This window comes from Macrobrachium nipponense, chromosome 44 (assembly GCF_015104395.2).
Source record: "Macrobrachium nipponense isolate FS-2020 chromosome 44, ASM1510439v2, whole genome shotgun sequence".
In the NCBI taxonomy this organism is placed as follows: domain Eukaryota; kingdom Metazoa; phylum Arthropoda; class Malacostraca; order Decapoda; family Palaemonidae; genus Macrobrachium; species Macrobrachium nipponense.
In genome coordinates this window covers 41840474-41855391 of record NC_087221.1, presented here as the reverse complement: position 1 = coordinate 41855391, position 14918 = coordinate 41840474, and the positions used below count along the sequence as shown (strand labels likewise).

The 14918-nt window shown below is 37.3% G+C and overlaps 1 protein-coding gene across 2 annotated transcripts in view; it reads left to right on the top strand.

Annotated features, from left to right (window-relative positions):
• Nucleotides 1–1441: 1441 nt before the first annotated feature.
• LOC135204233 (glutamate receptor ionotropic, delta-2-like) overlaps nt 1442–14918 on the top strand; it is a 34155-nt gene continuing 20678 nt past the window's right edge. Inside the window, exons 1-8 of one of the 2 annotated variants that reach the window (XM_064234341.1) lie at nt 1442–1762; nt 7638–7845; nt 8354–8524; nt 9781–9870; nt 10198–10366; nt 12395–12588; nt 13289–13396; nt 13972–14136. In XM_064234341.1, the coding sequence (XP_064090411.1) occupies nt 7684–7845; nt 8354–8524; nt 9781–9870; nt 10198–10366; nt 12395–12588; nt 13289–13396; nt 13972–14136 (1059 nt within the window). In that variant the 5' untranslated portion in view covers nt 1442–1762; nt 7638–7683. Of the gene's footprint in view, nt 2378–7637; nt 7846–8353; nt 8525–9780; nt 9871–10197; nt 10367–12394; nt 12589–13288; nt 13397–13971; nt 14137–14918 lie in introns of both variants that reach the window. The other variant, XM_064234340.1, reaches the window with a different exon arrangement.

Sequence of the window (14918 nt, the reverse complement as noted above, 5' to 3'; positions counted from 1 at the left end):
TAATAATAATAATAATAATAATAATAATAATAATAATAAAATACGTAAGGCAACCCTAATTTCAAAACTTGAAACAAACTGACTGACACAAAAAAGAAGAAAATTATATATATTAAAAAAAAAAAAACGTAGTAGTACATTCATTACCTTCTGAACTGCTTTCATAACTATTGCGTGTGGCCCCAAAACCATGACCTCGTTATCGAGTATGATTTCAGTCGACCTGGCTACCAACCCGGTGACGCAAACGTAGTGCCCCAGATAATGGACTTGGAGGGATTTCCTGAAGGATCCAGACAGGATCACGGCGCGAGTGTCTGCTGTCTGTGAGAAACAACACCCAATTCATTGGACAGATAAATAATTTTTTTTTAAACCGTTACTCTTTTTCTTTCTTTTTTATTTTATTCTATTTTATTATTATTATTTTTTTTTTTTTGCAGTTTCTCTTCACTTTCCCTGCAGTCTCATTCATTGATCCAATAGTTTTGCCCTTACATGGTCTATTGTAGGGTTCCTTTAAAAAAAGTTACAAGTAAAAAAGGGTATTCTAAGGATTTACATAGATGAATTCAAATAAAGCGTCTTTTGGTTACTATACCAAGTAGCAATTAACGTTAAGGAAAATAAAAATAATTCATGGTCGTACTTTTCAATAACGTAGCAGAAAACAGCTGATACGTCATGAAAATCTCCGGAACCACGAGTCATCTGCTGTCCAGTTCCTCCTGCTGGTGGTAGCCTTCCTATCAGTAGCAATATCCGTTGCACTGAGTCAATAAGAAACAAACCAAAACAATATTATTATTATTATTAAAACAAAATCAACGCAGTCCTAATAAACAAGCACGTATTCCGTTTCGAACTCCTACTGAAAAGCAAACATTCACAAGATAAGAACATGTTTCTATTAGAGCCACGGTGACGGTTCGCTAAATATCATAGGCTTACTCTACGTATAGTAAACAAAGATTATTCATTTCTTTGCCTTGCTAAGTACTACTACCTGACAAACACAGCTATGACTGCTTAGAGAGGGTCATGCACTGCACAGAGGCACATTTTTCTGTTAATGGCAACTGGAAAAGAATGGTATCAAGGTATAGTATTAGACTAGGCCTAGGGCATCCCCGTCACTGAAGAGCCAACATCTCAAAACTAGCAATTACTAGCGACCCGTCAGCATTCGCGTGTACTTTTAAATTTGTGTTGTATAACACTATACAAACTAAGTTTATTTCACGATTATTTACAAACCATAACTGTATTGCAGCTAGGCTAGGCCCATGAGATTTAGTCCACTGGTGAAGAAAAAAAAGTTTTGCTTAGCACACAAAGTTCGAAGTAATAAACATACCTACTACTAATTCTATAGTAGTAATTGCATTACTCTGTTAAAAACATGAAAACTATGTCTGAAAGAAGAAATGGGCATACTTACGAAGCAAAAGGTTCAACAAGTCACTACAAATTGTGCCAAGATCTGTACGTGACACTTCTTAAATATATTGAATTCACGATGATATCGAAGCTGGGGGAAAAAAACACACTTCGCTGTTTTAGTTTTCACGGAAAAATTACGGCCTTGGAAACTTTCGAGATTTGATGCAAGAACCATTACCTCTCACTGTAACAATATCCACCATGGCGTGGAAGCAACTTAATGTTTACGTTTCTCGGCTCTGTCACTTCATATTCCTTGGAGATTACCTAGTGCTTCAGTTTCTGCAATGAAATTACAACGAACTAAGTGTTAAAATAAGTTCGTGTACAAATTTTATCTCGTTTTCCTATGAAGTGTTTTTGTTATAGTGGTGCTCGTGCAATGTGATATGTTGCTGTTTCAAGCGTTTGTTTTCAATGTTCTGTTCGTGTTCAAAATTGCTTTTGTTTACAAAAGTCACCTCCAAGCTACGACGATGTTAGACATTGTAGGCTAATTGAGGGTCCGGTGTTGTATGTTAACCTGTACTAAACATTTATTTTAATTTGTTTACTGTAGAATTGTGATTTTATGCTTCTGTTTTGCCAGAAAGATTAGGCCTAGGTATTCCGATTTATTTTAGTTTTTGCAGCCTAGGCCTTGGCCTGCAGTGGTTCAATAGTTGCATCTATATCTATGCTGTCAGTAATTTTCAAAATTCACCATATATAGACCATTTAGGCAATTAAACCTGGTTTATATAAGCCAGGCACCGGAGATCGGATGAATATATTTACAGTGTGATTAATGATGTCTTAGTAGCCTGTCACCCATCACTCAAGTGTCGTTAACCACGTTGCAAATTACCCACGATGCTACTCTGGAATCATAATTAAGACACCAGCGTTTGATCCCCGAGACGAACGAGGAAGTAAACGGTATTGATAAAATTTCGTAAGTACCGAAAATAGAATTTTTGTCAGAGAATTATTTTTAAGGTAGTTTCGTTGGTGTTGCGAATGACACCTATATTTCTTCGTTCGCAATTCACTCGCTTCATTGCATAGCTACACTACCTCTCCATGACCCCGAAAATTCAACGAACTAGGCCTATGGATTTCCATGACCCCGAAAATTCAACGAACTAAGCCTATGGATTTCCGACCTTACCAGAACCTGAACGCAATAAATCATCGAGTGTTTTAACTCGTAAATTTGCGAGTGTCAAGCTTGAGCAAATATTTCTGGAGATAATGATAGGATAAATTATGCTTAAATTGTTCTTAAATAACTATTCCGTTAAACCTTTATACAATTTTGTTGCCAACTTAAGCAGTGACTGGTTTATCCGGATCGTTAGTTAAATGTTATGGGTCGTATTGGGCGGAAAGAAGAAGAAGAAAAAAGAGGATTACTAATACGTGAACCTCATCTGTTGTAGTAGACCATTCTCCCTAAAGGACTGGATAAGGCTAATACTGTAGTGGGTGTAGTAATCAATATGTACGACATGTAACCCTTTTCGTGCATTGCAAATTTCAGGTAATTGAAGGTAGTTCTGTAGAATGGGGACTCCCGAGTTCTAGCCTTTATACGTAGCAGGTAACTAATTACGATGTAAATTAAAAATGTTTCATTTTTAATTGAAAGTAAATGAATACTTAATGGAAAGACCAATGATATCTTACTTTTTTTTTAATTTAATTTTTTAATGTCAGGCTAGAATAGAAGAGTAAATTTCAATTATTTGTACAGTTATTCAAAAAGGTACGCTTCCTTTATATGACATGTCTCAAATGTACAATTACCGAAATTCGCTGATATTCTAGTTCACGAATTGAGGTGCCGGTTGTCTAGTAGTCGAGAATATGTCCCTTTATTAAAAGAAATAAATCATTGTCGAAAAAATGGGACGATTTGACTCAGATCATTGGAGAGTATACATATGCCGTAACTGGAGGAGTGTAACTTTGCTACTAATTATGGAGAATCTGTAAAATCATGTCTTTAAGCGAGCGAGACGTGCCACCTACTATACTCGGTTTTTTCCATCTGTCCACCCGCCTGTGGTGTTTCGTATGGTAACACTGCGTCCCGGGCTTTAGATAGTTACGCTATGTGTAAGTTTTAGGTAAATAATTGGACATCTGGGTGTACATTTGCAACTGAAAAGTGTTTTAATAATTTACTGTGTGCGAATTACACCGTTAATATTCGAAATAGGATATTATTATAATCGTTGAATGTCAGCTGAACGTAACTATCTAAAGCCCGGGACGCAGTGTTACCATACAAAAACACCACAGGCGAGTGGACAGATGGAAAAACCCGAGTATAGTGCAGTGGTTCCCAAACTATCTTACCTGACGCCCCTTTTTTGCTTCCAGTAGACCCGCACGCCCCCACTCCCTCTTTTGTTCATGTGAAATAATTCTTGCATTTATTTCTTCGCATTGTTTAGGATAACAGATTTCTGTTTGTATTAAATTTTAATAATGAAAGCCACTTAAACAAATAGTAGTACATTCCAGACATTTTTCTAATAGAAAACGGGTTGGAGTGACTGCTATAATTATACTTTGCATGTATGTAATGGCAGATATTTGTTATTTTAATGATTTTATTATTCTAATTAAACAAATATTTTTGAGCAGATGACTTCACGCCCCCCTAGGGGGGCGAGCCCCCTAGTTTGGGAACCACTGTACTATACTCCTTTTTTTTCCATCTGTCCATCCGCCTGTGGTGTGTGCGCATGGTAACACTGCATCCCGGGCTTTGAATAATATCCTATTTCGAATATTAACGGTGTAATTCACATACAGTAAATTATTAAAACACTTTTCAGTTGCAAATGTACACCCAGATATCCTTTTATTTACCTAAAACTTCCACATAGCCTAACTTTTTAAAGCCTGGACGCAGTGTTACCATGCGCGACCACCACAGGCGGATGGACAGATGGAAAAAAAAAGAGTATAGTGTTTCGTGGATTAAAAAAAAAAAAAAAAAAACTGAGTGCATGATTTTTCTCATGGAGTTCCCCAGAAGTTTATAGATAATTCTAACTTGCAAGCGGTAATCGTTGCAAAGTATTGGTTGCTGGGTTGAGTGATCCATTCGAAATCATGACTTATGTGATGTAGGGTGGGGTTCTACCACCTTTTCTATTTCTTTGGGTATACGATTTTAATTCAGAGTTGATGCAGGCACAAGTGCGTTCGTTAATTGGAAAGAAAGATCTCGCCTATGCAAGAAACGTTGTATTGATATGCAGAAGTTTTGGAAAAAAAAAATGCAGTTGATAGTCCAGAGAGGAAGGTAAATCACTTAAAATGCCTCGCGTTTCCCGTAACATTTTGTATCCCGTTATCGAAGTCTAATAAGAGCAGGACTTCCTCTTCCCATGACATTCGAAGATCATAGAGACAAAGCTAAAGGTAATCGATGAGTTCGCTGTTTGAAAACCACATCGACTAAACTTATTTTTTTCTATTAAGTTTCTGAGAGAAAAAAAAAATGTTTTATTCCGAATGTCTTGAAGCTTTACTCGTTAATGATTAGTTCGTTTGGATGCAGCATGCCTTATGCCAGCACGGGAGTGAAAGGTTTGAATAAAGTGCATGGTGCTTGGGATAGCATTAGTACGAATGATCGTATATGATCGGATCTCTTTGACTTATTTTTCAATTTGATTTGACTCGTAATAATAAAAATAATAATAATAAAAGTATTACGAACTTTGAACAATTTTCCCTGTAGCATCACCGCAAATTGTTAGTGCCAGTTTGAACCACAAATTTCACCCCATAATTACTTTTGACTGAAAATTCCTCTCCTTTAGACAAGTTATTTAAACGCTGATGCCGTTTATTCATTATTCATAATTTTTTTGTGGCTTTTCATGCACAGATTGCTGTGTTTCACGAATGGATCTCACGTTCAAATGGATCTCAGTAAAAAATTATTGTTTTAAACCGGATTTGCTGCCTCAACATAATTCATTATCTGTAATTAATTGTGGGACAGTTGTGCTCGTTATGCTTCACGGGGCTAGACTAGGAGTGGGCGCCTAGACCGATAATTATCCTATACGTGAATTATCGGCTTCATTAAACTTTTATTAAGAAAAGTAACTTGAACCAATCATCGAGAACATACAACTTTCTTCTTCTTTTCTTCTTCTTCTTACCTGGATGCACGTTCCCATGGTAATTAACGGAGCCTAAAATCGCCCTTTCGGAATCCATTACGCCTCCCAGCGGTTTTCAGTTTCTAATGTTTGCGTATTATATTCCTGAACGTTTTGAACAATCTGCGTAAATTTCCCTTATGCATTTAAGCAACTCGAGTTTAATCTTTTTATCATCTGTTATTCCTATATAAGCTTAGTATCCAGCATAACGTTGATTGAGCTCACTGGGTGAAAAAGAGAGGTTTCTCCAAGATCTGTGTCAGCGAACGAAAAGTTACGTGAATTCCCTTTCACTTCCTTTAGCTCACGATCCTCTTATTTAAGAGCCCTGACATGTGCCCTGGTTCAGTGATCAGTACTACAGATCATTCAAAGGCTGTGGAGGATCACGCTGTTAAATGATACAAACCAACCAAGGAAGTTAAGAAGGGGAAAGTAACAAATTCAAGAAGGGACAAGAAACTCGAAAAGAGGAACCAGTTCAACAAAGAGTGAAATTTTCTAGTAATATTAAGATCATCATGGCACCTTGCATTTGGTGAGTTCGTCTCTTAGACATTTTCTTAGCATCTTGAAGTCAGTTTACCCGAGTACTAGTTCGTAGTGCAGCAAAATAAAAGACGCCCAAGTTCTTCCATATGTTCATATACAAAAATGTGCATATGCCATTATGATATATTATTTATATACATCTGCTTGTTTATTAATTTGGTAATTTATTTTTTCCAATAACTGATCTCTTCTAACTGTATTTCTTTTTATCCTCTGTTACTTCTCTCAGATCAACGCCATATTCTTTGGAAGAGTGAGAGAGAGAGACTCGGTCTATTTTCTCGCTTACTGCTGAACCAACTTATAAGCATATGTTTAATCCCAGTGTAGAAAACAACTCGTACCTTGTATGTGATGTAATGTATAAAAGCAGTAAATATGATATACACTAAATATTGCCGAAACTGATAACGCATCAGGAGCGGCAACATAAAAGGCTAATGGGATATTGTTCTACTGTAATTAGGGTGCTTCGTCTATTGTCTCCCACCTCGATAGGACTCAATCAAAGGCCTTCGTCTGAGCAATGACCCTCCCTGAGGGGCATGTTCTCTTGGTCGTATGCCTCTTTGCAAGGAGGACTCTCAGTCTCGTTTCTGCTCTCGTGCTTTAGGCTTGTGGAATTCATTTAGTTTTTTTCACGATAAATTGCTGACCTCATTTGGGAATTTGCTAAACATTTATAGTTAAATCTGCTACGGAGAGACCCCTAGGACACTAAAAGAACCTTTTCGTTGTAGTCTTTCATTTACACCTTGTTTTTATTTATGTATTTATTTATTTTCACGGTAAATTGCTGATTTCATATAGGAATGGGTGGTAAACAGTCAAATCCAGTACGGGAGACCCCTATGACACTTGAAAGTAACCTTTTCGTTTATAGTCATACCTTAAAAAAGGCAGTGAAGCCATAGGACAGATTTCGACCTCGTTGCTCGCAGAGGGAGAAAGCGCAAGAGGAGGGATCCCTCTCGTCTCCCGAAGACAGACGCCTCACGGTTCCCCTGAATTGCGGGAAGTTCAGGCGCTTATAGGATACGTTGTGGAGAAGTATGATTCTTTGTTAGAGTCGTCGTATATATATTTATATTGTGTGAACGATTACAAACTCGGTTTTTTTTTTCTTTTATATATGTTTGTAGTGGCGGTTTCAACTTGAGAAAAAATCTTGACTAGCTTTTAGACTTATTAATGTATTTGTATTACCTTAAAAACTTTATTGCAAATCCAAGTGGTCTATTGGCTTCTAAAGCAGCGAGCATCTGTATTTCGTGCAGGCCTAAGTGAAGCGCAGGTATACGCTATTTGATGTGTATGAATAAACGTAGCCTACAAGTGACTGTAAGAGAATTTTATGCAAAAGTTGCGTGTAAAACACAGGCATTTGCGTGACAGTATTTCATGTGCTGTGTATCAAGTGTTCGCCGTTAGTTTCCCGCTTAGCGAATGTAGTCCTCTCCTTTGCAGTTTCCTGAACCACTGCGGCCTCTACTTGATCTTCGACCCGCGGAACATGGCGGCAGAAACCACGAAGATCGTGCAGTCCTTAAGTCTGCCACTCATGGTCGTTGCTATGGACTGGTCGCCGGAAGAGGGCCTCTTCCTGCCCAACACTACGAGATTGAGGATGATACCTTTTAGGACCTGTTCTGCCTACGTCTTTTTATCCGAAGATGTATGCGATTGCTTTAAGTTATTCAAAATTTGTAAGGCTATTTCAGCAATAATAGGCTTAATGTTACGAAGTTATTTAAACAATCAATCTTTTTAGATGAACAAGCTAGTCAAATCTTAATCTTTAATTTGTAAATTTATTAAAGTTTTAACCTTTATATTGTAAAATTATTCAAGTTTTAACCTTTAAATTGTATATTATTTTAAGAATAAATTGTATATCATTTTAAGAGAGAACTTCATTGAAAACACTGAGTTATTAAGTTTTTTTTTATACCAGTATTGAAATTATGTAGCTCTTTATACCATAGCAGTCTTGAGCAGTGATATGCAGTCTCAAGAAATAGGCCTATGTCGTGAAATAGACTCATCAAGGCTCTCTCTTGACCACCAACCGGTCCATAGGCTATTTATTTGTCAGTTGAAGATCAAAGGTTTCTTTGGTTCTTCAGTATTGCATACAAAGTAGATATGGAATCAAATCCAGTAAATATTTTCCTTTTATTCAGGTCGAAGCCATGCAGACCTTGGTAGCGTCTGCACCCTTCAGGAAGATTTTCCATTACCTCGGCCGCCACGTCTTCGTTACGGGATTAACAGCTGGGTCACCCAAGGTCATCCTCGATAACGAAGTCATGGCTTGGAGGCCTCACGCTTTGGTCATCAAGGCTGTCGATAAGGTATGGGAAAGTTCGAACAAGTTTATTATCATATTATAACGAAGTTTTTCATTTTTTTGCTCTAATTTTGTTTAATATGCGAAGAATAATGCTTTGTATTGTTGTATACGTAAGCAGCAATCTTATTTCTTTGTAAAAGTGCAGCAAAGCGGTGTATACACATCTTTACATTGCATCTCTCTCTCTCTCTCTCTCTCTCTCTCTCTCTCTCTCTCTCTCTCTCTCTCTCTCTCTCTCTCTCTCTCTCGACGGACTAAAATTGGCTGACTTATCGAAGACAGAATTCTTTTTCATGTCCTATTATTTCGCTGTTAAGCCATGATGTCAACATAGATTTTTATTTAAAGTTTTTATTTTATGGAAGATATTTTATTCAGGATGTCGGATCTTTGTGCACAAAATCCAGGCTGAATTCTGCAGTCCCCAAGAACACGCTAACTGTCATATGTGAAGCAATCACTGGCTAATGAGCCGTCCTTGAAGGTGTAATGGAGATTCTAGAATGCAATACTCTGTTCTTTTGTTTCTTTAAGCTTCAGTAGTAATCAGGGAATTTAACATTTTCGTGCTTTCCATTCATGAGATGAGATCGTCAGTTTCTCTTTTAGATTTCAGTAATGGTTGAATAGTTTTACTGGCGCTGTAGTGCTTCCCATCTTTGAAGCTTTGCAGAATCACTTATCCTCTATGTTAAGAGACTGGCGTACGTGAGTACGTTAGTCTCTCTCTCTCTCTCTCTCTCTCTCTCTCTCTCTCTTCTCTCTCTCTCTCTTTTGAACAAGCGACCCCCAACCACCAGACCTCCTAAAACTATAAAACATTGATTTTTTTTTATTTTACTTCCGTTCAGTGATGTCCCAAAACAGGAGGCCTTTAATATTTGCAACGTATGAAAAGTTGATATCAATGACTATACTCTGTTTTTTTCCATCTGTCCATCCGCCTGTGGTGTTTGCGTATGGCAACACTGCGTCCCGTGCTTTAGATAGTTACATTCAGCTTACATTCAACAATAATAACAATATCCTATTTCGAATATTAACGGTGTAATTCGCATACAGTAAATTATTAAAACACTTTTCAGTTGCAAATGAACACCCAGATATCCTTTTATTTACCTAAAACTTACACATAGCGTAACTATCTAAAGCCCGGGACGCAGTGTTACCATACCCAAACACCACAGGCGGGTGGACAGATGGAAAAAAATAGAGTATAGTCGACTCATTCTGTGTCATTCTCCATATGAAATGCAGGACGAAAAGGCTGGAGATAACAGACTTGTGAATTACGAGCTATGGAGTCACCACCTCTTTCGACCGGACATCTCTGACAACGTTTACCTGGTTAGTTTTCAGAGCCGTGTCATTTTAGTGCTACTTTTTCTATATGTATATGAGCACATGTAGTATATCATAAATATCATATTTATATGAATCACGTGTTGTGGTTATTGTCAATTATATGGATATTTGAAATTACGGGAAATTAAATCAAATGCTATTAAAATTAATATTGGCAAATAGTTTTTCTTAATTCGGATAAAAGAAAAAATTACGTTAAGAAAAGGCGGCTCATGAAGTTACACCTAACACTTGCTATACATTCTTGATTTCGGTATAATTAAAACAAAGAAAGGAGTTCCACAAGATTAAAATCCCTCTCCCTGACAGGTGGAGAGATGGGACCAAGACGGGCCCCAGCGGAACGCCGACCTGTTTCCGGACAAACTGAGCGACTTCCATCGGAGCGAACTGACGGCGGTGACCTTCGAACACCCTCCCTCCATCATACAAGTTCCTCATGGAGGCGACTCCGGATCTGAAGGTCACAATTACGACGGTACGTTGTGGTAGAGGGCAGTTCTTGTCACTTTATCTGTACTGGAATTGTTTGTGTATTGTCCTTTTGACGTATATACTATTGTGTTTGGTATTGTGCTACCAGTTAATTTGTGTCTTTATCGAATGGTGTCACTCCATTCAACCTTTAGTATTTCTGTCTGTTTGCTTGTTTGTTTGTATGGTGTTTTTACGTTGCATGGAACCAGTGGTTATTCAGCAACGGGACCAACGGCTTCACGTGACTTACGAACCACGTCGAAAGTGAACTTCTATCACCAGAGATACACATCTCTGACCCCTCCATGGAATCAAAGAAGGGGATTTGAACCCTTACGTAGACTGACAGAGAGAGAGAGAGAGAGAGAGAGAGAGAGAGAGAGAGAGAGAGAGAATTTTCATGAATAACACAGGGTTTTTCCAGAACTTGGAGATTTTCCTCCAAGTCGTTGCAGGTCTGTGTTTTTCCCGATATCGGTGTCACAACAGCCCTTTTTTTTCTTCCTCTTCTTCTTTTAATGATTTCGCCCTTTCAAAGCGTAGTCAAAAGTGTCAAACTAGCCATGTTTTCTAGGATTTACACCTTTTAAAGCCCAGTAAGAAGTGTCACACTTGCCATATTTGCTAGGATAGACTCCTTTCAAAGCCTATACTCTGTTTTTTTCCATCTGTCCATCCGCCTGTGGTGTTTTTGTATGGTAACACTGCGTCCCGGGCTTTAAATAGTTACGCTATGAGTAAGTTTTAGGCAAATAAAAGGATATCTGGGTGTACATTTGCAACTGAAAAGTGTTTTAATAATTTACTGTATGCGAATTACACCGTTAATATTCGAAATAGGATATTATAATCATTGAATGTAAGCTGAAAGTAACTATCTAAAGCCCGGGACGCAGTGTTACCATACAAAAACACCACAGGCGGATGGACAGATGGAAAAAAACAGAGTTTAGTCAGTAATGTCACATATATTTCCTCAAATATATTCATCGCATTTGCTCCTAATATTGAATCGAACATTTCGTTCTTACTGCATTCTTGCACCAAAGCCTTCCATTGGTTAAGTAAGGCTGTAGTTTTCACTTTTACTATTCGAAATAGGTCTGATCCGCAGAATAGACTTCGATTGAAAGCTTATAATTCAGTTGGGATAAAATCTGTACTTTGCCTCGGTGCATACTTTACAGGACAAAGAATATGTATGAAATTCATAAATGCGAAACTCGGAGAATAATTTACCAAATTGAACAACTATTAATATGGATGCAGTCATGTGACTATCCTTTCAGTTGGAACAACAATACTACATAATACTGTAACTTGACACAGAACGCTGAACGCTTGATAGACCAACGAGAACTAATGGGTAACCCTTCAAGAATAACAAATGAGCGATTGAAGAAATACTTTATGAAGGCTGAATGCAACATCAGATCTGATAATTAATTGAATGGTCCTTGAATACGTCAAATATTTTTCGGATGCAGACGCAAAGTAGCCAATCCAAATGCTACAATCCAATTAGAACCATTTCCAAGACAACTTCGTATCGGGCCAGTGCTGTTAGTGAACCTCTCACGATGCACTGTAAGCCAATGTCGATAAACCTTGCTGTAGGCATTACTTAAGTTCTTTGCAGCGTCCCTTCGGCCCCTAGTTGCAACCTCTTTCATTCCTTTTACTGCACCTCCGTTCATATTCACTTTTGTTTCGTCTAACTCTCCACCCTCTCCTAACAATTGTTTCATAGTGCAAGTGCTTCGAGGTTTTCCTCCAGTTACACCTTTCACACCGTTTTGCTCTCGATTTACTTTTCAGCGCTGAATGACCCCATAGGTCTCAGTGCTTTACCTTTGGACTACATTTTATACACCATTCCTCTGAATGCAATGCAGTAAGAGCCACTTTCAAGACAATAAATATTGTGCTGTGTCTTAGCATATTTCTGTATCCGTTTACTCTTTGTGTTGTTTAGGTTTTCTGCAATAAAAAAAAAACAAAAAAAACATAAAGGTTCTACCTTCTGCAGGCATCGACATTCGCCTTCTGCGCCTTCTGTCGGATGCTCTGAATTTCCGCCTGAAGATCGTCAACCCTTCTGACGGAGGGAAATGGGGGTCGCCCAATGAGGACGGTTCCTGGAGTGGACTGACGGGAGACCTTACTCAGCGGAAGGCTCACATGGGCGTGGCCAATCTCTTCATCCTTACCAGCTATCTGCAGGTATTGTGGCTTCACTTGCTATGTGTTGTTGTTATTGGTCTGGATTCTTTCTTATATATTTCACACACACACACACACACACACACACACACACACACACTAATGATATAAGCCCCCATCTGTTTCATTATGCTCGTCAATTCGCTTATTCGGTAGACCTCGGACTATTCACTAGACCAAGATGTCCAAGAAGGATAGGAATAGATTTCAGCTCATTTAAACACATCTGTCTAATTCAGATACCTTATTTTTAATAATGACCCACAATAAAAGAAGAGAACAATAAACAATAGAAGAAATTATAATTTTTGCTTTAGTTTTTTCACAACTTACTTTTCAAATTATTATTATTATTATTATTATTATTATTATTATTATTATTATTATTATTATTATTATTATTATTATTATTATTTTAATTATTATTATTTTATTATTATTCAAAGAAAACTCACAATCACATGAGTCAATGAAATGGAAAAGTAAATCCACAAGAGTATGTCTATTTGAATTTGTATTTTAAATTACAAAATCAAACAGACATACTATTGTGGATTTACTTTTCCATTATTATTATTATTATTATTATTATTATTATTATTATTATTATTATTATTATTATTATTATTATTATTATTATTATTATTATTATTGAATAGAAAGCATCCTGTGGTTACCTGTCATTCCATAACATTCGCAGGTAGTTGATATGACAGTGGCGTATGATGTGGAGGCAGGATGCTTCATCACTCCTCTACCCGAAGACTTGCCCCAGTGGGTAGCTCTCGTGTATCCCTTCGGCAGAGAGGTAATGATGTTTACACTCACTTCCATTCGGTCACACAGTCAAATTATACAGGGAAACGTACCATAACTATTGATTATATAGAAGGATTATTGGTAGGATGGAGAAATCATGGGGATAGCATCAGCTATCCAACTCATCATTTTAGATGTTTGAGATTGGCAGTGATGCCAACCCCTCTAACCCTGCGCCCCCTACGGGAGACGAGAAATTACCTTACATAAATGTAAATGAACCAACATTCTGTGGCTATGATAATAAATAAATCTTAAGGTTATGTTTATATGCTATATCATGACTACTAATAAGTATATTGATCTAAACCTACCTTGTTACAATTACCCTACACTTGAAAATATTACCCTGCTCTCTAAGATTTTGCTCAGATTACCCTACGCGTAGGGTAATTACCCTACAGTTGGCAACACTGGATTGTCTCTTAAACGTACATGGTAATTTAAAAGTGTGTATAAAGTGAAGGTACTTATATGCTTGCAGGAGAATAGAAATACGTATGGTAATTTACATGACTGAAAGTATGTCAAAAGTGTAGTGTAGTAATTTTCATTCTTTGGCAGGTGTGGATTCTCATCTTGATCTTCCTGTTTCTTGGTACCCCAGTGTTATATGCAATGTCTAAAATGGCTAACCGCTGGCTGGAAGACGCATCTTCTTGGGGTACCAACCTGTACCAAATTATCTTCTACGGGATTGGCATTTTCCTTGGCCAGGGCATGCCACAGGTAAAAACTTAGTCGTTAGTATCATTATTCATCTCAAAAAAATTTAAATAATTTTAACAAAGCCGTAAGATGATATCTATTCAGCAGAATAATTCTTGTCCCTTGTCAGCATTTTAAAGCTGATAATAATATTTTGTGATTGTGCTTTTACTCTGATTATTTCACGCTTAAGGTTTGTCTGGTGAACTCTTGTAGTTTTGTAGTTATTTTAACAACTTATGATAAAGGTCACCTTGTCGCAATAAAATCAAGGATTTTTCGTCTTCTTTGTAGCTGAAATACATACTGTAACTTGTTCTAATATTAGACAGGGGGTTCTGAAAGCAAATGGAGGCCTTAGATAATACAAAAAAAACATATACATTTAATAAACGAGGGATTGATCTTGGCACAAAGTTAGACTCTTCACTTCTAAATCATCAATGGAACTTCTTCATAGGCACACGTATGTTCAATTACACATCCACTCATTTAGGTATAACATAAAATGCTGACATTAAACACCTAACATTATACAGGTAGGATAGTTCACTTTCCACTTCATTCCTTGGCCTGATTTGGATTATACACTTTGGAATCTCTCACAACTCTATTATATACGTATGTTCCTGCAATTTGCATTGGTTTACAATTCTATGGTGCTAACACGAAAATCCCAAAGCAGTTTAGTCCAACACTTTACAAGAACCAAGGCACACTGTTGTTAATACTATAGTTCGCCATCAATGACCTTGATAGTTATGATGCTAGATAGGTAATCAATCGGTTTTGCATAGCGGTGC